This window comes from Pezoporus occidentalis, unplaced genomic scaffold (genome assembly GCF_034315485.1).
Source record: "Pezoporus occidentalis ecotype Australia unplaced genomic scaffold, CSIRO_AGI_Poc_V1 ctg223, whole genome shotgun sequence".
Classification (NCBI taxonomy): Eukaryota; Metazoa; Chordata; class Aves; order Psittaciformes; family Psittacidae; genus Pezoporus; species Pezoporus occidentalis.
Genome location: NW_026914106.1, coordinates 1185195 through 1206567, shown reverse-complemented (window position 1 = coordinate 1206567; position 21373 = coordinate 1185195). Strand labels below are relative to the sequence as shown.

General features: G+C 50.9%; 2 protein-coding genes across 4 annotated transcripts in view; both read left to right on the top strand.

Annotated features, from left to right (window-relative positions):
* The first annotated feature begins 274 nt into the window (after positions 1–274).
* STK40 (serine/threonine kinase 40) lies at positions 275–21164 on the top strand. Of its 2 annotated transcripts, XM_062620757.1 has the most exons (12): positions 287–315; positions 5884–5996; positions 7922–8041; positions 8905–8990; positions 9519–9662; positions 10628–10855; positions 11661–11713; positions 14495–14610; positions 17660–17804; positions 18155–18274; positions 19242–19326; positions 20075–21164. In XM_062620757.1, exons 3-12 carry the CDS (start codon positions 7930–7932, stop codon positions 20291–20293), a joined length of 1308 nt encoding a protein of 435 aa, XP_062476741.1. In that variant the 5' UTR covers positions 287–315; positions 5884–5996; positions 7922–7929; the 3' UTR covers positions 20294–21164. The 2 variants fall into 2 exon arrangements, with proteins under 2 accessions (XP_062476740.1, XP_062476741.1); XM_062620756.1 differs by lacking the exon at positions 5884–5996 and having other exon boundaries at positions 275–315.
* Positions 5684–21373, top strand: part of TRAPPC3 (trafficking protein particle complex subunit 3) — an 86942-nt gene continuing 71252 nt past the window's right edge. For both annotated transcript variants that reach the window (XM_062620764.1, XM_062620763.1), the window contains exon 1: positions 5684–5691. The gene's annotated coding sequence lies outside the window, so the exon portion shown is untranslated. The remainder of the gene's footprint in view (positions 5692–21373) is intronic.

Genomic DNA, 21373 nt, shown 5'->3' with positions numbered 1-21373 from the left:
GGGCTCCGGCCGTGCGGCGGGGTCCCGGTGCGCGGGAGCCAATGGGCGACGGGTGTGGCACGGCCCCAGCCAATCAAATCTTGCCTCCGTTTCGTGTCCGCGCCTCAACCAATCAAAACGTGCCGCAAATATCACCGCCCAGGCCGTATCCCAATGGCAGCCAATCAACATCGTCCTCTCCCTGTGTCGTAGCCGCCAGGAGGCGGGGCAGTAGCGGGCGGGGCGGGAGGGGGCGGTGGCTCGTGCGTCACTTCCGTTGTCAGGTGGCTGCCGCCGCGCAGCCGAGCGCAGGCCGCGCCGGCCCCGGGGCCATGGGTGAGCGGGGCCGGGAGCGGGGGGGAGCGGGGACCGTGCGGGGCCGCTTCGTGCTCCCCGGGGCCTCCGAGCGGCGCCGGGCCGGTGGAGCCCGCCCGCTGCTGAGGCCTCGGGGGAGAGGGGCCGGGCTCCGTGTGCCGGTGTCCGGTGCGTGCGCGGTGGCTGCCGGCCCTGCTGCTGTCGGGAGGGTGACGCGGCCGGCTCCGCTGCCGGTGCCCCGGTCGCTCGCGGGTGAAGGGGAGGTTTGTAGCGGTCCGCGTGTGCACGGCGTGGTTAACGCGCTGAGGACAGCTCCCCGTGGCTCCGGAGGGCTGCGGCTCAGCCGGGGCCGGCGCCGGGTGTTGTTTGGTGTTGATTTCGCTTTCGGTCCGGGCAGGGGTTTCTCGCTGCAGTCGTTCGGGAGCTGTGCGCTGAGGAGGAGCCGCCCGTGTCCCGGCGGTGAGGAGCTGGTGCTTGTCCTCCAAGTGAGAATGAGTAAGCCCATCAAGTGTTGCAGCCGGAACTGGCCGCGGCTGCCTGCCCCGTGGAGCTCACCTGGGGAGGATGAGGAGGCTCCTTCGGGGGTTTCCTGCTTCAGGACCTCGGCTGTTGCCTTCTGGCTGCGGGAGCTTCGCTGCTGCCCTGTGTGTTAAAGGTCTGATGGTGCTGCTGGAGGGAGCACGTTTCCCTCCGTGACATGAGGAGCTGGGGGCTTGTCTTGCTCCTGGCCAGCTGCTCCCTCCTGCTGCCGTGGCTGCGATGTGCTGTCCTGTTAGTGAGACAGTTCTTTGCTGGTTTAGAGTCTTAGGCTCAGCATAGACTGCGCCGTGTACGTGTGCCAGGCATCTCAGGCTCTTGTCTCGGGCTGCAAGACTGTGTCTGGAGAGTGGTGAAGTTGGAGCAGAAGCCAGTGCCTTGTGTGGCAAGGGTGAGCCAGACACTGGGCACCCGTCGGGGCAGAAGGGACATGGGTTGGGTACACGTGGAGGGCGCCTAGGGTGCCTGCAGCCTGGCTAAGCTGTGCCTTGGAGAGGAAGGGTAAGGTTTGCCTGCTGGGAAGCAGCTCCAGGCTGATGCCATGGGATGCAGGACGTGTTTCATGCTTCCCTGATGCTGCAGCACTTATGCTACATCCTTTTATTGTTTCTCCGTGGCATCCGCATTGATGGCTTGGTCACGTAATCGCGTTACTTAAAAGCACCCTCATGTTCAGCTGCTTTTATCCCCAGGATATCACAGAACCACCTCCTTTGGAGCTCTGCAGAGGGAAGCCTTGTAGGTGCTTTGCTGCTCTTTGCTTACAGACAACCCTGTTGATTTTGCCTGAAGTGCCCACTGTGCTCTGCCTAAGGAAGGGATGTGTTATCTGTCTGCAGAGACCAGGCGGTGCTCTGGGCTTGCTCCTCACTCCTGCCTGGGAGCAATCCAGCTTGGGAGCTCTGGCTGGACTAGAGGAGGCTCCATGCCCATTGTAGTCTGTGTGAAACACTCCTTTAGGTGCACGTTTGTGACCTTATGGTGTCTGTCTGTGTGCTGTCATGCTACCAATGGTAGTAACATTAGTGTGGCGGCATATGTAGATAGCTGAAGTACATCTCTTTCTCTCTAGCTAGGGCTGGATGAGTAGATCACTGTTAAAAGCAGCAGCCTCCCCTCCCTGTACAGAGAGTGTGTGCACATGTGCGAGTCATGCGATAATCTGTGTGTGTGTGAGGCACGTCCTGCTGCAAGTGCATTTGTGGGATATTAAGTGTACAGAAGCTATAAGCAGGAGGAACACAAGCTCGTAACGCAAAGCACACCTCACCTGATGCTCATGGGAAGGGCAGTGGCTGCCCAGGAGAAGCCCAGGATGGGGAGCTCGTGTGTTGAGTGAATTGTGCAGCCTCAGGTAAGGGCCAAGCGCTGCAGTTGGGTTTCCAGGCTCTCCTCTTGTGCTGGACCTGGCTGGTGGTGCCCCTGCCACGAGGGTGTTGGGCTGGAGCAGGGATTGTTCCCAGTGGATGTTGCCTGTGCTTCAGCAGGAAGGGGTTAAGCCGAAGTTGGTGTTTATGTAACCAAAGAGGGAACTCCCAGAGATGAGTCCTTGGCTATCTCATGTGTTGATGCATCAGAAGGGTTTAAAGAAAGCCCAGCTTGTTGCTTGCTTGCACTGTAATTACGTCGCTGGAATCCTGTGCTTCAGAGTTTCCCTGGCTGCCTGTTGGGAGGGGGGGAGGCAGGAAGGGATTTGCTTTCCCTGATGATTGACTTGCCCTTTGGAAGCCTGTTTTGACCCTGAGAAGATGGAGACTGGCCGCAGCTAGATGTGGGAGGTAAGCAAGGTGTGCTGGGCTCCCTTCTAGCGCTACAGCCTCGGAAGTGCTGCTTGAACCTTGCTCACAGAGTGGGATTAAGCTAATGGTCAGGTTGGGCTGAGGAAGGAGGCTCTGGGGTGGGTCTGTAGGGGCTGCTGGAGGCGGTCCTGCTGCCTCCCACCTTGTGAAGCACAAGCTTGGCAAATTCCTGTTTCATGAGTTGCTTTCTGAGGGCACGGGGGTGCCCCAGCCCCTTGTGCTGAGCCAGCACCTTGGGATTCTTCCTTCTTCTTTGGTCAGAGAAACTCTGTGCCTGGTTTTGGGTGAGCTTCTTGCTTGGGGAAGAAGCCTGTATGAGTCCGTGCGATTCCAAGAAGCCTCTGAGTCAGGGCTCCTCTGTTCCTGGAGAAGGTTTCCCTTCCTGGAAGGGCTCACGCAGCGGTGCCTGGGTTGTGCTGGTGGCTCTGAGTCATCTCATGGGCTCTCTGTGTTACTGTTCTCTTACAGAACAGTTAAAACTTCCAGCACTTCTGGTGGTGGCTCTGTTCCTGTGCAGTCTCCCTCAGGTGCCCTGTGCCCGGCTGCAGCCGCTCCTCCTTCCACTTGCTCGGGATCTGCCTGGCAAACATTCCCTGTCATCCGCAGGCCGGGCTGATCCCAGCTCCGCCTGTTCTCTGGGAAGCTTTTCCAATGGGAATGGAGCCTCTGATGACTCGGCTCTGAGCTGTCCCGAGCCGGCTTTGCCTGGAGAAGGCGTGTGGCAACACTCTGGGATTGCCGCTTCTCGCAGCGATACCGACCTGCGTGTTCCCGTGCTGGGAAGCTGGACCACGCTCATCTAATGGCAGTGAGCATGTAGGTTTTTAGGTCACAGCCAGCGGGTCTTGTGAGCAGGAACGTGCTGGGAGCCGGGCTGAAGGTGAACTTTGATTCAGCACCACTGATAATCCTGCCTCGTGTGTTGTTTGCATTGTAACAGGTGCAGCCTGATACGGCTAAATAATGGATCGGTTTAGCTTTATTCTTGCACTGGCTGAGAGGAGAGAGGACAGGGAGAGGGGAACAGAAACCTTTGGATCAGGTCTCCCACTGCCTCCCTCCCTTGCAGAGATAAGCTCGCTTGTAGCAGTGGGGTCGGACGCCTTTGGGGTTGCCAGTCATCCCACTAGAAGTGTAGATACCAGCCACCACGTTTCACCCTCTCGTGGAGGCTGCATCAGCTGCTCCAGTGCCTTAACTCGTTTCTGTGTTCTGAGTAATGCTGTGAACGCCCCAAAGGTGCTTGCTTTTTCCTGCTCCAGCTATTAGCTGCGGCTGCTGGGCTGCGGGACCTGCTTGCTCTTTAAGCTGAGATGAAAAGGTCCGTTTCCTCTGCTCTTTTCAGTCTTTGTTTTGCTGGGCGCTGGAATGTCATGCAGTAATTTGGGAATGAGACCATTTCCTTAAGCGATGTAATTTAAAGACATCTTGGTTTCCAATTGGTTTGATTAATAACTGTATTAAAGTCAGAGCTAGCACAGTAAGACGCTTCAGACACTTCTCCGGTGAGATGGTTGGTGTGTTGTGTGTGTAACATTGAAGTTAAGCAATGAATTTTAGTGCTAGATTTGTCACTCCATTATCTCTGTGAGAGAGCATTTTTGTTACAGATGGGGGGACAGGGAGCAGGGCTCCCATGACCGGTGCATGTCCAGATGGCTTCAGCACACACTGCTCATGGCACAGGACCCAGCTCAACAGGTCCTGCTCAGGGCTGATGCTTCTGCTCACAGCTGCACAGGGGGATCCTCCATCATTGCTGTTCTTGTTCTAAGATTTGCCTTAAGCCCAGCTTCAAAATACTGTTTCTAGCGGCCATCCTGTGCTTCGAGGCTGGTGACTTGTTCTGCAGGAGGCTGACCCAGGGAAGCCTGTGCCTTTTCAACCAATCTCTTTGCTCTGCCTGGGGTTACACAATGTGCAGAAAAGGGAACAGTCTTCCTGCTTTTTCACAGCAGCTGCCCTGGTTTGCTTCCCTCTGGGACCTTCCTTCTATCCAGCCATCCTTCATTCCAGTCTCAAGAGGATCCTGAAGTGCTCGTTGAAACCCTCTGGGTGCTGCTGAGGGCCCCTGAGGCTTCTGTGGGGCTCTGCCACCCTTGTGATGCAGCAGGAGCCACGTAGGCAGCAGGGAGATGGGGTTGACAGTGCTGTGAGTGGCATGGGATTGTCTTTAATAGCTGAGTACTTGTTTGTGTTGGTGCTTTTCTTGCTCTTACAAGCATTGTGTGAGGCAGCTGGGATGTTTCACTCGGTGGATGCCCTTTAAGGGACTGGGACACCTCCACTCACTCTCAGTGCCAAGACAACTCATTCTGAAAGCACTGGATAGCTGTTAAGGGCTGCCAGCAGCAGAGGCTGGGAGCGTTGTTCATCAAAACATAGGTGGGCTCAGTACTTTAACTCAGGAAGACCTTTGGCAGCTGCCCCACGACCAGGTGATGGTACTGTTTGCTTTGGGGTAGTGTTGGGAATGCAGTCCCCATGCCCCAAATGTTCCCTGTGCTTTTGACAGTTGATCTAACTGGATACAGGGTGAAGAAAAGCAGCTTGGTTTAACAAAGGGTTAAACTGAGCATTTGGTAGAGGTGGTGTAGATTCAGTTCTAGGGTGTCTGATTGAAATCCTGAATTTCTCCTTTTCGATGGGGCCAGATGGAACTCCTCAACAGCACTGAATTTAAGTAGAATTAGTTTGATTTATCTTTTTGAGGCCAAATATAAATTGTGAAGAGGAATTAACTTGCAGCAGGGATTTGATAAGAATAAAATCCAATGTATTATTCTCTGCCATTTGCAGAAATCCTTCTGTTCAAGTCCAGACTCTAAGCATTAGCTCTTACTGTGATTAAAAATTGCTTCCAGTGGTGAAGGTTCTGCTGTGGCACTGTTGCTAACCTGGCTCTATTGAACTTACTGTTAAAACCAGGCAAGCAAGTACCATGTGGTGGAGGTTAAAAAGGAGAACGTGTTTGTTTCTGCTCTGTTGCTGATGCTCTCACATCACAAAATGCCTTTGGAGATCACTGACACTGTATTTGTCTTGCTGCGCAGGGCCGTGCGTCTGTGACTCTTCAGGGTCTGAACCTCAAGAGCCCTTTTACTCTCTCATGTGATATTGGGAGCTTCAGGCCTTTCCTAAGCCCAAATAAACACAGATGGTTCAAGCTGAGGAGTTTTGGTGCATCCCACGTTATCGTAATCAAGAATAATCCAGAACCGCGGCATCAAGTGTATCTCGTTTCGCATTACAGAGTCCTGGACCTTCCGACCATCCAGCCTTCTCCAAGGTGATGACTCCAGTCTCCTGAGACGTTGGAAAACCTAGTTTGGAAGAAGAGTAAAGATACAGTTGATGCTGAACTACGTGAGTGCTCCGATTATTTTGTTTACGATAACGCCGTTTGCACCAGGGATCCCGATCCAGCTCGGGTTGCACAAGGGTCATTACCTCAGAGCTGCTGTGCAGTGGGGTTTCTCCAGCGGAGATGTTACTCATACGTTTCCAGCAGGGATGATGCTGGTGGTGTTGCAAGGAGTGGAGGATTCTATAAGGCATAATCAAATATGAGGTCAGGGATGCGGAATGAACAGAACAAGGAGCATGTGGGGCTCAGGACTTTGTTCTGTTCAGCTGGCTGGGCCTGGCAGTGCTCCTCTGTCAGTGGAAGCTTGTAGTGCAGAGATGCCAAGTTTGCTGCAAGACTTCTCGCTTTATCTGTTGCTATCTCTGATCTGGGTGACAGGTACTAGATGAATTAATGCAATGAGATCACGCTTGTGTCCACAGAAAGGGTGGGACTGCCAGAGGGTGAACTTCATTCAAAGCACAGTGATTTATCAGTCTCTTACATGGTGAAACACTGGGACTCTTAAGTGTAACCCCAAAATATTTTCCCTGTCTGCTGTAGTAACCTGTAAGGGAAGACTCCTGGGGCTTGGCTTTGACTTGCTCAGAGTAAGGAAATGGATCTGTGTGCAGTTCCTCCTCTCCCCCCCCACTCCCAATAGAAATCCCTTGGAACAGTTGGAGCAGCAGCATTTAGTGGCTAGAGCTTTGTGAAAGTCTTTGAAACCCTTTTCCAAGAGATAAAGGTGAAGAGGAGGTGTATTGGGAACAAAAGTTGAGTTTGATGGAGCTGGTTGATGCAGTGTGTGGAGGCCAGGCTGGCAGGTTTTATCCTGCTAAACTGAAACAAGACTTTCCTTTGGGGAAAAGGTGCAGTAGTCAAAGGCTTGAATTAGTTCATAGGTATTGGTTCTGCAATGCCACCACAAACTCTAGATTTCCAAGCAGCAGAAAATGCATGTTGGAAATCAGGTTTTCTGCCATAAGTAGGAGCGAGTCAAGCTTGTACTTGTTTGCATTGAATTGTAGTGATGTGTGGACCTTGGATACTTGGATGCAAATCATGAGATTCACATTCAATAGGTTAAATTGCTCTTTGCATGGAGTGGTGGAGCGAGGGAGCACATGTATTGGCACCGCGGTGTTTCCTTCCATTGGAATATTCATTGAAGGCAGGTAATAGTCTGCACTGGTTCCTGCACGTGGGGACTGAAGGGATAGTTTTGGATGTTGGATTCCAAGTTTCAGCTGTGTTGGATGTAGATAGATGGAGATGTCATAAAAAGGTTAGAGCCTAAAGAGGGATAAATAGAGAGGGGGCACTTATTTTAAGACTCGGCTTACATTTGTAGGCAAATCCCTGTTAAATGAACTCAATCTCACAGTAAGTGGCATTTTTGTCTTCTGCCACCTTGCTGGAAAAGGTGAAAGGTGTTCTCTTTAGGGTCAGTTTTGTGTATTCTTGGCTGTTTGAGGAACAGATTTGAGCTTCAGTTACTCGGTGAGCTGGTGGTGGTGCCTGGTGGGCAGTCTTCCATGAATGAACCCCCAAAAGCCGATAGGCTGAATCAGAAGCAGGCATCCACACAGAAGGATAACTTGGGCATTTTCTTCCAGAGATTTTTTGGAATATGTTAATTTGCAAACTTGTTTTTGCTGTAAAACAAGCTTCAATTATGTTGACTTGTTCCCACTATGTGTCTGAAACAAGTGTTGTAGGAGACGTTGCTTTGAATAATGAGGCTGATTTATACCTTCCAAAATGCATTAAGCCTCCAGCCCACAACTGGTCTATCAGTAATGAGCCATAGCTTTTTTGTAGAAACACAAGTAGGCAGAGACATGAGTGCGTCAGGAGGTGAAAGCCTTCCAGTGCAACATAAGGGGTAGTGGAAGAAACTAACTCGGTTGCTCATCAGATGTGATCTTCTTTCTCTTCCAAGAGCCAAGGATGAAGCGACGAGCATCAGACAGAGGAGCTGGGGAAACATCCACTAAGGCAAAAGCTCTTTGTACAGGGATTTCTGGAAATAATGCCAAGAGAGCGGGCCCTTTTATACTAGGTAAGCAGGGAGGGGAGGTGGTTCGTCAGTGTTGCAAGGCTGATGATAAAGGCACTATAAAACGAGGCAAAGCAGATGCAGAATGTAGCATCTTAGAGTACAGTTCCCTTGATGGAGAAGAGCAGCAGCCCTTGGAGCTTCTGCAGCTCTGGTCAGGCTGAGATCTGTAATATGAATACCACAGGGCAGGCATGGCTTTAAACTTTGTCAGTAAATTCATTGAGGGAACTTTTTGATTAGAGCTCCAGGGAGATGTTTGACCCTGCTTGCCTGCAATGTGCTGTCAGATCAGCATGTGGGCATCTTAATAATGCTCTGGTGGTCCTTATAAGTGGTGTGTGCCAAGGCCAGGCCACTCTGCTAGCTTTTAAGAGCTGCTAGAATAAGTTGTATAAACTGTCAAAACCCTGATGGACTTCACAATGGAAACCAATGGATAATCAACTGGAAGCTGATTGATCTAGACTGAAAAGTGTTAACCTGAAGTTGGGATAATCTACGCCCCGTGCAGAGGTGGCAGTTGGGTTCAGAGGTGTGGTAACAGCAGTTGCCATGGGTGTTGCTGGTAAATGGGGAAGCCTTATGGTTCAGGCATGCAGAAATTTGAATTTCTGAAAGCAGCTCTGCCCTGTGTGGGCTCTGTTTCAGTGTTTCTCCAGTGAACAAATGAAACCTTGTGCAAAAAGCTCCGAGTTCAGTTTCTTTTCTTCAGACAGTGATTTGTGGAAATGTGCTTAATCTCTGGGGAAAGAAAAAGGAACTTAAAGTAACCTAAAGTGCGTGACACTTGCCTACTGATGTAACCCTGAATTAGTCATTGCTGCTTAAAGGAAAACAAGTCTGTTTTTGCTTTGTGCTGTTAGGTCCACGTTTAGGTAACTCCCCTGTGCCAAGTATTGTTCAGTGTTTGGCAAGAAAGGATGGGACAGATGACTTTTATCAGCTGAAGGTAAGCAAACGGGGGGGTGCCAGACCTTTTGGGCTCTTCAGCTTCTTCGGCAGGAGCACTTGCAGTGGTGTGTGGTATAGGCTGCACCAGGGTGCTGTCAGGAACGGCTGCAGTTCTGCCAAGCTTAGATCTGGTGTCAAGATTAGCCCTGAGGTGAGGCCTCTGTGGCTGCTGTGCTGCTCTCCTCTGATCTGCTCCACTGGCCTGAAGTGGGAGTGACTCCAATGGGGAGTAAAAATCACCTGGGATATTTGCAAAGAGCACCTGAGCTGCTTCTCTGTGTTAAATCATAGACTCATGGAACGGGATGGGTTGGCAGGGACCTTAGATCATCTAGTGCCACCCCCTCAAATCGAGCTCGTGCTGTGCATTCTGCACAGATGTTAGTTCAGACATTGTGCGGCCAGTATGCGAACATGAGAGCAATTGCATCAGCTGTTAAACATGTGGGAATACCTAAAATGAGAGTGGTTTGGGGGCATTTGGGTTTTTCTGGGAACTGTAAAGGTCTTTTCCCTTTTCCTGAAGATTCTCACTTTAGAAGAAAGGGGTGATAAAGGAATAGAAACCCAGGAGGAGCGACAGGGGAAGATGCTGCTGCACACGGAGTATTCTCTCCTTTCCCTGCTCCATAACCAGGAAGGAGTGGTTCATCACCATGGGCTCTTTCAGGTACAGCTGGTCACCATCCACGTTGGGGGAATGCCAGTGATTGCTTCAGGCTTGAGTTGCTTTTGTTTAATGTACAGTTCGTGCTGACCCCATTCTTGCGTGTAAAGAATTACCAGTGCACACTGAGGTTAACCACTGCTGCTTCAAACAAGTGGGTGGAAGGGGCTTTTGAGAGTTAAATGGGATGTAACAGGGTTTGGGATTTGGGAAATGTGAGGGCATTTAAAGATGGGGCAGATGCTCAGGAGCATCCCCTTCAAAGAGGACGATAGCTGCTTCACTGGCAAATTAATCTGTGCCCACAGAGCACCCTTTGGAACTGAATTTGTGCTTTTTTGTACTGGCTTATGATGACTTGGAAGAGGGGACAAATTGCCAAGAAACTGTTTCATCAAGTTAAACTAGTCAGTGTGCCCATCAGGGTGTTGTGTGAGTGAATTGTGTTGCTGATAATGCCTTCAGAGCTGTTTATGGATGCTATGAGCTGCTAGGCGTTACTGGTTTGGATGTTGGTGTTGCTATGCTTGCTGGTTAAATCTTATCGACACAGTTTTCACTTGAGGTCATCTGTACCATAATTTTAATAAGCCAAATGTCCAACTCTGCCGTGTCCTGCTTCATGTTATGGAAGAACTGCTAATTCCTGTTCTCATTACTAACATGTTGGATCCCTGGTATTCAGAGTGTGCACCAATATACAGTTATTCTAGGTCTTATCAAAAGCTCTCTGTGTGTATAAACAGTATCATTGCTGACAGAAGCCAGCCAGAGTTTCTCTATCTTTTTTAATCAGAGATCATGTATCTTCTCTTTGAAATCCCAACTCGGGCAAAGATCTAGCACTATGATTGCATTTGCTTGTTTTGAGATCACCACGTAGTTACTGATTCTCCAGTGCTCTGTATGTAAGTACATAATCCCAGAGAGCTTCCCTGAACTATTGCTCATGTGTTTGCCTCACTTAGGACCGAGCTTGTGAAATCATAGAAGATCTAGAAGCAAACAGAATGGTCAGGAAAATGAAGAAGCGCATTTGTCTCGTGTTAGACTGTCTCTGTGCCCATGATTTCAGTGACAAAACAGCAGATCTGATCAATCTGCAGCATTATGTCATTAAAGAGAAGAGACTCAGTGAGCGGGAGACGGTAGTGATATTTTATGATGTGGTACGAGTGGTAGAAGCATTACATAAGGTAAGGTCTTTGTTACCCCTTGTGCTTTCCCACCTTAGGATAACAGACGTTGTAAAACTTCCTGGTGTGGGCAGTGGCGAGGTTACAGGGGATGGATGTTTCAGCTGTTTCCCTCCAAGAGTGTTCTGCGTAAAGACCTCATGCCCCAAGCCATAAAAGAGCGTTCCCTTCCCCTCCCTTCAAGTTGCTGGATGATAATACAGCATGTGTTGACAGTGGAGAGGGGCCAGCTGGACTAAATGCAGAGCGGGTGACCTACAGTGCTGTTAACCTCAGAAAGGGAGAAGAGCAGAGGCTAATCAAATGCAGGAAGCACTTCAAGCTATTTCCTTTTGAAGCAAAACAAATCATAATGGAAGAATTGATTTCTGAGGGCAGAATGAGATCAATGAACTAGAAACTACTGTAGCAAAAACAGGCTCTGCTGCTGTTTGACTTCTTACCCTCCGAGAAGGGACACCCATCCTTCCTTGGCAGAGCAGTGAAGCACGTGTCGTCTGAGGGAATGCTCATGGTATTGCTCTTACTGAGCCTGGACACTTCAGTTCCAGGTCTCTTGGTTGCAGTCTAGTCTGTCCTTGCGTTCAGAGCAGCAGATTTGCTTGTTCTGTTGGTCCAAGCAGAATCCAAAAGGAAGTGCACAAAGCACCTGGGATGCAGCCTGACTTGGAACGTTGATGGGGTTATTTCTGAGAGTGAAGATGACATGATTTCAAAGGATACTGAGTGCTTTTGTCAGGTATTGAATTTGTACTTCTCTAACAAATATGGGTTTGCTCATGTTGTGCTGTTACGTATTTTACAGAAAAATATTGTGCACAGAGACTTGAAACTAGGAAACATGGTGCTAAACAAAAGGTAAGTCTGCAGAGCTGGCAGTTGCCCTATGCTACTTTTGTTTCTTACAAACACAAAGGCAGCACTTGAGTGCTCGCATGTGAAAGGTGAGGGAAAGGGAAGCAAGCTGAAATCCAGGTCAGTGTTACAGGAGCTCATCTCCAAAAATGAATTGAGCCCAACCAGGATAGTTCGCTCTTCCAGCGAGCTTAGTGACCCCGTGTCAGCACTTCTTTGAGGATTCTAGCTTCTGAAAACTAAACTTTGTGCAGAAATCTGCAAGAGAGATTCTATCCTTATGAAAACAAATCAGAATGTGGTAAGTGGTTCTGTTCCCAGAGTTCACTTTCCATCATGCTAAAGGAATTCCCACCGCTGCAGCCTGTACTATAATCACAGCAGTGTTCGATCTTTGACTCTTGCACTGCTGTGTTTTTGCTAGCAGGAAAATATTTACTTATCTAAACAAAAGTGCTTCTGTCCCGTCTGTATTTGTGCTTGAAATAGCTTCCTTGTTCCTAGTAGTGGGTTTGATGCACGCCCCAGTTTCTAACGCACTGGTGTCCTGGATGCTGCGCAGGCACAGGAGGGAGCAGCCCAGTGGGGCAGGAGTTTAACACGAGTGAGAGGTGTGGTGGTAGCAGATGCTTTGCTCGGTGGCTCCTTGGAATTTTTTACTTCTCTTGGGTTATGCAGTGATTTAGTTGGCAAGTCCCATTTCAGATACTCCGCTGTGTCCTTCAGTATTACATTACTGCCTAAATATTTTGCAGTAACTTTAGGAATGAGTGGAATTCGTTGTCTTTTCACCCTGTCTGGGTTTGTGGAACGACTAAAAAGCTGGAAGGCTGTAGGTCTGCAGCCTTCCAGAGTCTGTACAAAGCATGCAGGTTCACTGTGCTCACAGTCTGCTTCTTTCTTCTTTCTACTGCTGTTTGAAAGCAAACATTTTATCTACTGAGGGTGAACTTCTTGGTTCCACACACACACACGCACGCAGAGCATCTAATGCTTCTCAGGGCCACCTGTAACTAGTTTTGTTCCTGTAGAGCTGCTTTAAGGTACATTTGTTATCTGTTGCTTGCTGCTTTGATTCTCCTTGCTAGGCAGAGGCAGACAAAAGAGGTTTCCCTTCTTTTCTAGGCAAAGGGTGCAGTGGAGCATCCATCCCACTGAGAGCTGCACACAGGGCCCCCACTACCAGGAAGGGGGAGGGATTCGAAGCTTTGTGAACACACTTTCAAAGTCATTCTCTTGTTATTGCGTACTGTATTTTGGCTTTTTACTAGCAAGACCATCAGCTCTGGTGAGGAAAACTGTAGCCTCTACAGCAGTGAGTCATAAGAAAGGGTGGGTGAGGCGTAAGAATAGATCACCATGGAGAGGACCAGCCATTTGGGCTGATCAGAAGTGTTTGTTCTGTTCCAGCCGTGCTCACAACAGAGGCAGGTCTTTCCTCTCGGTGGGGGAGGAAGGTAGCTACAGATCACTGCAACATCCAAACCAGGCCAGTTACACCCTGGGCTAATGGAAGTCCCTCATTCGTTGTCACCCACAGGATGGGGATGTGAAAGCCTCGCAGGTTTTGCCATTAGCCACTTGGATGGTTACAGATTAGCTCAAATTTCAGTGGCTAAATACAACCAAACAGCCCTGAACGTTTTGGTGTCCTTTAGAACACTGTCTTTTAAATCCTGCGGGTTGTTATTCAGCCAGGGAAGTCTCTTGACAGTTGAAGCTAACACTTCTTAAACACAAGTCTGTCTTAATAATCAGCTCTCCCCTGCCAGCCCACACTTGGTGTCTGGTAGACTTGCTGGAAATACTTCTTGGTTATTGTGACTGGATTTAATTCATTCTCTCAGGCTCTAGTTGTGTTATTCAACTTCTGAAGAGTCTAGAAATCTTCCAGACAGTGTTTTGCTACCGAGTCCTTTCAGCTGTGCATAAAAACCCAAATTATCTGAGTGACATGGAAGATGTAATAGTAGTTTTGTAATGAGCTCACGTTGATTAACTGGTGCTGGCAGTACCTTAGGGAAGCAGGGGTATCTTAATAGAGACATTGTGTGTACCTGCAGTTCTCACCTTTTCTGTAGGAGGTTTTTTGGGTGTTGATGAGACTTTCTCTGTTCTGCATACTTGGGTGTGAAGAACGGTCCTGCAGATCAGGTAAAACAGCCACCACAGTCCTGCTGCAGGCCTGTTGGGTAACAGAAGTGGTTGTGCTCTATCTGATCAAAGGTCCTGTAGCTCATCTGCTGGTGACACATCAGCAAACGATGTGTGGAGGCCAGGCTTGGGTAGTCCTTTAGGGGATTTTCCCTCAGCTCCCGGAAGGCGTTGTGTGGAGAAGATGCTTTTAGAGGTGGTTGGTAAGCATAGGAGAGAAACAGCAGTTAAAGTTCTCCTTTAACACTCTTGCCCTGCAGTGGTCAGCAAGCACACAAGTGCAGGTCCTGGTGCTGGGGTTGCCTGCAGGGTACTGTGGAGGCTGCCCAAAGGGCAGTTGCGTGGCTGCAAGGTGAACAAGTTACAGGAGCACCCTGTGCTTACAGCCACATGCCTCTCAGATTGGATGTAGACATTGTCTGTAGCTGTAGAAGAGATTCTTATTCCCCCTTGCAGGCCACGTGGATCAGTGTGGAATCCCTCCCCTTTGGGATAGAATTAATCTTGCAGCTCCCCTTGCCTTTTCCCAGGGCTTCAAACTTCCACAGAAGCCCCATAGGCACACTCCTCTGTGCAGTTTGGCTTGTGCAGGATGCTCCTTGTTCACTGATGCTTTCTGATTCTCCACAGGACTCATCGAATAACCATAACAAACTTCTGTCTCGGGAAGCACCTGGTGAGTGAGGATGACCTGCTGAAGGACCAGCGAGGGAGCCCTGCCTACATCAGCCCAGATGTGCTCAGTGGTAGGCAATGCCCTCAGCCCCACACTTCACACTCGTTTCACTTAGTTGTGACTCTTGACAATAAAAAACCCTAGTTCTGTTCCCATACGTAACCTGCCTCCTGTGAGAGCCTCTTAATTGGGGTCCAGTTATGAGACTTGCTCTGTTTTTCCAACTGGGAAAATATAAGGAGGGAAGGAGCGAGTGCAACTTCTTTCTTAAGGCTAGTTTGAGCTTCAAAGCTAATGAGAAGCTCCCTGCCTGCTCCTAAGCCTGACTGCAGACAAGATGTTCTGTTTCCCATGTCTCAGTCTTGTTCCTGAGGCTTTGCTTAAGCTGCAAGGTAAATCCCTGGGCCTAAGAGGCATTGGGTCCAAATCCCACCACAATGTCAGCCTTACACTAAGAGGAGCAGTTGCTGCAGCTGCTGCTTGTTCCCAGAGGGAACTATTGACCCAATGGAAAGGAGTCACTTAAAAAACAAAGGGATGATGACACGAGGCCAGCCCAGCAGTTCTGTTTGGGCTGTATCTTGTCTCCAGCAGTCTGGGCTATGTCTTGTCTCCATCAGATGCCTTAAGCAGGAGCCTGGCAAACAACAGCTTTCCCTAATGTCCTCCCACCTTTTAACTGGTGCAGGGGACTTTCAGAAACAGATGTGGTTCCTTGTCTGTTAATTGCTTCAGGAGGTTTCTTTTGCATGAGCTTTAAGGCTTTAAGGTCTGCTACTGTAATAGCTCTTGTGCTGATAGTAGCTGAGTGGTGGTGCTGTTTATCAGTGTAGTGACTGAGGGGAAGTTTCTGCTCATCCAGGTGAGCTGGACTAGTGTTGAAGGGTGTATTTACAGCTGGGGCTGTGCCTATAAAGCATCTCTGTACACTTCAGTTATGGTGCATTGTCTCATATTGTTCAGATAAAATTCCCTTTCGATGAAGCTGGACCACACATTGCAGTCCAAAATCGCCTCCAATGCATCCCACCAAGGGTTATCCATCCCAAGTGCCGAGCTTGTGTTTGGATGATGCCTGAAACTCTGGACAGTAGCTTATCAGCATCAACTGCTTTCTGGACAAGCAGTGCATTGGGCAGCACCCACTGGTGTGCATAGAGTGGGAAAGCCCTTAACCAGTGAAGTGAAAGAATCCTTGCCAGTGCATTTATCTATGCAAGGATGACATCTGGAATACTGAAAACCCTCTGAAGACTTGAGCTGTTCATTTCTGGTATCCCAGGCTCTTGTAGTTCAGAAATGCCCTCGGAGGGAGGTAGTCCTGAAATCTCCACACCCAGTGGACTCCCCTCTGTAAGTTTGTTGTCAGGTTTACAGGCAGCAGCACCAAACATTGCGGAGCTCTTCCGTCCTCATCTGCCAGGCAGGTCTGAAGCTGCTTCCCTCCTGGGCAGGACCGAGCCAGGAAGGGAGCAGAGGCAGGCGGGGAGGTGGAACGTGTGCTTTTTGCAGGCCTTTCCTGTTCTGCAGGATATCCTGAGGCCCCTCTAAGCAGATGGATGACACGAGCCAACTGCTCCGCAGGAGCTTGGAGCACTTGCAGCTCATGTGGCTGGTGTCTGGTAAAGGCTGCTCCTTCCTGCTCATCCAGGGTACTCTTCTGTCCTGGACTTCATCCCTTCCATCCCCCCTGCCAGCACAGCTTGCCTGCAATCACCCACTTTGTTCTCACAGCTCTCCTGTTGGTGGATTAACTGGCCTGTCTGTGGGCCATGAAGCGCAAGGAACTGAGCAGGCTCTTTGCTGACTTCTCTCACAGCCGAGGCTGTTCAAGACCCTGCATGGTACAGCCTTAGTTACAGGACTGCATCCTGCTCCAGCACCACCTGGCCTGAGATCTTCCTTGCAGGGCATCTGTGCAGCCAGATCCTCTGCTCTTGCAAACATTGTTCCAGAATGGCTCAGTCTGCAGATCTCCTCCAAGCACTGAGGGAAGAGTTAACTTGAGGACATTCCAGGCTTCACCACCACCTTCAGACTCTGAAACCCTCTGTTTCTATTGCTAATGCTTCTGTGCAAGAGGAAGCTAAAACGCCTGAAGAATTAATCATTGTTTGAAGTCTCCAAGAGAATCTGTCTCCTGCTAAGAGATGGTTTGCATTCTGTGGCTGCTGCAATGTTACAGCAGGAAAAGCTGGAGGAGGAGGGAGAGGTGCCTTTTTTTGAGCATATAAAGCAAAGAATAATTAGTACAAATAACAAATGCTGCAGCAGTGACTCACTGCGTGAGTCAGAGGAAGTCATTCCCTCAGTCCTGTGCTGTGGCACAGCACTGGAGTTCAGTTTCTGACCCTTGTGCGTGCTGCCATTCGCTGGCTTGCGGTGTGATTGAAGGGGTTTTAAACCAGTGTTTCCATTTGAGTGAACCCCAGGGTGTGCTGGGGCTGCAGCAGCCTTTGGGAATGCCTCTGGAGGAGGCAGCTTCCTGCACTCTCCATGGCTCCACAGCAGGCTCCAGTGGCCACTTGCTGGATCCATCCCAGAGGCAGTCTCCCCTCGATGGGCTCAATCAGGGGGTCTCAGTCTGCACTTCACACCAGCCTCCCGTGCAGTGATGCTGGCATTCATCTTGGACTGCTCTTCACCAGAAGTCCACTTGTCCTTGGGCTTTCTTTCCTGCCTCGCCTTGCCTTGTACTCGCTGCCTCTTAAATTCCCTTCTCCTTGGACCCAGACTCTCATCAGGATGCATCTGTGGAGCCTCAGGGGCTCCTGGCAGTGACAGTCTGCAGGGATGGTGAGGGGGAGTGAAGTGGGAATTCCTCTGTGTACTGTGCCGGCTCCGATTACTTGAAGCTCTTGGATACAGCAGGAATAGCCCTGCTCTGTCTGGAAAGGGAAAAGAGACCCATGTGGAGATGAACAATTTGCTGTTTCCCAAAGGATGCACCTTTGGAAGAGTTTCTTGGTGTGCTGTAATAGGAGTTCTTGAGCGTTTTGGTGAATGCTTAGAGAAAAGGACCACGAGAGGTCACTTGAGAGCCTTTACTGGTGGTGGAGGGCCTCAGATGTGAGCAGCGTTGTAAAGCCTCTCGCTCTGTGTCTCCTTGCTCCCTGCAGGACGGCCATACCGTGGAAAACCCAGCGACATGTGGGCTTTGGGAGTGGTGCTCTTCACCATGCTCTATGGCCAGTTCCCCTTCTACGACAGCATACCTCAGGAGCTCTTCCGCAAAATCAAGGCTGCCGAGTACAACATCCCTGAGTGAGTACAGCCTGGCCCGGGGAGCCCTTCCCCTGCTCCCCGTGCAGGAGGTGCTCTGGGCCTGACTGGGACAGCCAGAGCTGGTGGGGGCTTCGCTCAAAGCCCCTGAGGGTCACAGCAGTGATGAGAACAGACTGCATGCAGTAGACACCAAGGAGCCTGGGACATCTCATGCAATGGTGAGGAAGGCTCTGTGTGGTGCAGGGAGAGGGAATCAACCTCCTGGTTAATCCTGGGATCCGTTGGTCAGAGTGCTGGAGGCTCTTTTAGCTGTGCTCTCAGCGCGTCCATGCTCCTGCTGCCTCTGCCCCTGTGGGGCACTCAGGCTCCTCATGGGTTCTGTCTTGCAGGGACGGACGGGTCTCAGAAAACACTGTGTGCTTGATCCGAAAGCTGCTGGTCTTGGATCCGCAGCAGCGTCTGACAGCTTCTGAAGTGCTGGATTCCCTCAGCTCCATCATAGCATCGTGGTATGTGCTAGAGCAGGGAGGCAGGAACATGGTGTCTCTGGCCACAGGCTGTGTTATTGCAGCTGTGGCCAGCAGACTGCTGCCAAGCAGGACACCAGAGGAGAGGCTGTGAGAACTGCAAAGGAAGCCTTTAGATCTTGTGTCTCAACCACTGGTGTCCGGAGTGGCCTGTACAAATGCTTGCCACTGTGACCAAGGCTGGAGTCTGTAAAGCAGTAGCACTACAGAGAAGTGCTGGGATACAGGAGGGCTTTTGGTGCTGGGCCCCCCTTGTGCTCCCCAGATCTGATGTTTTAAAGTGTAATGGTCAGGGATAATTTCCATGTAGAAACAGATGCAGCCAAATGCACACACTTCCTGCAAGTAATTAGTACTGTCTTCTCTGCTAAGTAAAAGCAAGCATGAGGTATGCAGAGTGGAAGAGCAGGAGATGCCATTACAGGTGGGAACACTACACGTGCAGCAGGGGATGCTTTTGAGGGTAAATCTGACTGCAGAACTGGCATGGACCAACCGGGATGGGATTCCAGTAGCACGCTCCAGCATAAATCGATCCTGGTGGTGTTTGCTTGGTGCAGTACTCCCTTGTCAGCCCTGTGACCTCCTGTCTGTGCTGCACAGCATGCCCAGGCAAAGTTCTTGCGCTGCCTGTTGAGTCAGCAAGTGAAGTCTGTGATTTTTGGAGCTGTGGCTGGTTTCTCTCCTACCTATGCAAGACTTAGAGTTCCACATCCTGTTTAAAACAAAGCAGTAAAGGGGAGTGGGGGGCAGTTCTAGGGTTTGGAATATGATTTTCTTCCAGGGAAACTGAGTTTTGGATAGCACCCTTTAGTAGCAGTAGCTGGTGTGGCAGCCAGGCAGGGCTGTGCCACACTGGTGTCCGGCTCTGGGGCAGCCAGGAGGGATTGCCCTGGCTGGGGTGTTGGGTTCCATACTCCAAATCCCTGACACTGTGCTCTCCTCCCAGGCAGTCAATGTCCTCGCTGAGCGGCCCTTTGCAAGTGGTGCCAGACATCGACGACCAAGTGGCTAACCCAGAGAACCCTCAAGAGGTGGGTTTTCCTCTTTCCCTTTCCGTGGCAGTGCTTTTCCGTGCCACTGTGCCAAGTCTCTCTGTAATGGAAAGAGATGGCAGCACCGTGTGGCCCGTGAGCTGTGGTGAGGGGGTGAGGACCCAGCTGTGACTGCTGCTCTGTGAGGCAGCTGAGTCCAGCACCACCTTGTGCAGTGGAAGGAAAGGCTCATGGTGCTGGGGCCAGGAGTCACATCCGTGCTGCCTGGCAGCGAGCTCACTGGCACCAGAGCTGGTTGAGGGGCAGTTTGCTCCTCTCCAAGCAGCACTCACTTCCTCACACACAGCTGAGAGCTCAAATGTGCAGGGAGAGCTGGGAAGAGGCAGCAGGGTTGGCTCAGGCTCCCTGCTGAGCTCCGAGATGGGAGCAAACATCCTGCTTTCCTGCCAGCATGTTTTCTGCTGGAATGACAGCTCTGGTGACCTCAGTGCCTGGGGACAGCCTTGGAGGAGCTTTTGCCTCTGATGCTGCAGGGTTGCCATCAGCAGTCCCTCCGCTGGGCTCGGGGGGATGCGAGCACTGGGGTCAGGCAGCTGCAGCCTCTGAACGGCTGGCAGGGCTGGGATGAGCTGTTCCCAGACCTCTGCTCCTGGTGGCACCAGTGCCTGTGTGTGAGGCACCAGGGCCTGTTCTTGCATTAAGACTCCAGTTGTCCCGTGGTGGCTCAGGGCCATCGGAGGGGAGTCGTGGGCGCGTTGCCGTGGCTCTGACCGTGGCTCTCTGGCAGGTGAAGGTGACGGAGGAGTGCTCGCAGTACGAGTTCGAGAACTACATGAGGCAGCAGCTGCTCTTGGCTGAGGAGAAGAACACGTTGCATGAGGCCAAGAGCTTCCTCCAGAAGCGGCAGTTTGGGAACATCCCCCCAGTGCGACGCCTGGGCCACGATGCTCAGCCCATGAACCCTTTGGACGCAGCGATCCTGGCCCAGAGGTACCTTCGGAAGTAGCTCCCCGCCCGTCCGAGAGCACAAGCACCATCCTGCAGTCTGCCTTTCACGTCGCCTACTACAGCTCAACAGCAATACCCGTGTCCCGTGATGGAGAGTAATGTAGCAATTCTTCTGAGCTCTGTTCAGGGACACGCACTCACACTCACTCTGGAGGGAGAAGACTTTTGGGCAAAGCTAGTTTCGGAAGCAGCAACCTCTCGGCATCTTCTGGAATCTTGTTTTTTAAATCGAAGCCTAGATGACTAATCTGCTTTTAATCATGACTGTAATCTACCTCTCTTGTCTTTTTAACCATGCTGTTCTCTGGATCGAGCAAAGCCTGGGGGAAAGGAGAAGACGCCCGAGGGTGAAGCTGGTTTGCCGGCCCAAGTCGCGGCTGCGCGGCGCGGAGAGTCGGCTCGTTGGCGTTCGCTCCGTATGGTTTGAATAAGCTTAGATTTACCGGGGTTTCTGGAGAGGCAGAACTCCTTGAGACCTCCCCCTCCCCTTCGTCTGCATCAAATCTCTCTCCTGTCCCCAACGTGCCACCTGCCTTGGCCGCGTTGTCTCACCCTGCACCACGCCAAGGCCTTCGTGTTCCCTGGTGTCACCAGGGCTGCCTCGGGCACGAGGCAAAGATCGGCTCTTGTCCTCAGTTCAGAGGTTCCCCAGGACTTGGCCGGCCGTGGCCCCTTTCCCCCCTTTCACTGATTCTTTAGTTTCGTAAGGGTTATCTGATTTAATCTTATTTTTCAGTAGCTTACCTAAGGTGCAGTTAAAATTGCATTAATTCTGATTTAGCGTTTTCACACTTCAGTTGTGGTACAGATATAATATATGAGTTATAATGTGAAAAAGCTTCCCAAAATAATCTGCCTAGAATTAGGAAGGGGCTGGCTGAGGTCTCTGCTGTATTCGTTCCCCAGCTCATCTTGCCATCCCAGCCTCACCACGCACCCCGCGCGGCGCTGAGGCGGGAGAAGGATGTCCCGGTTTGTCACCTAATGCCACTGGAAGAGCGTGGGCCCGTGCTGAGAACAGGAGCGATTGTTTCTGAGCCTCATTTTGTGAACTGGATGCCTGTCTTGCCAGACAACC

Coding starts and splice junctions, on each gene's coding strand:
- STK40 (XM_062620756.1), top strand. Junction 10,856..11,660: donor TGGTAGAAGCATTACATAAG/GTAAGGTCTTTG, acceptor CGTATTTTACAG/AAAAATATTGTGCACAGAGA. Junction 18,275..19,241: donor AGCTCCATCATAGCATCGTG/GTATGTGCTAGA, acceptor CTCTCCTCCCAG/GCAGTCAATGTCCTCGCTGA.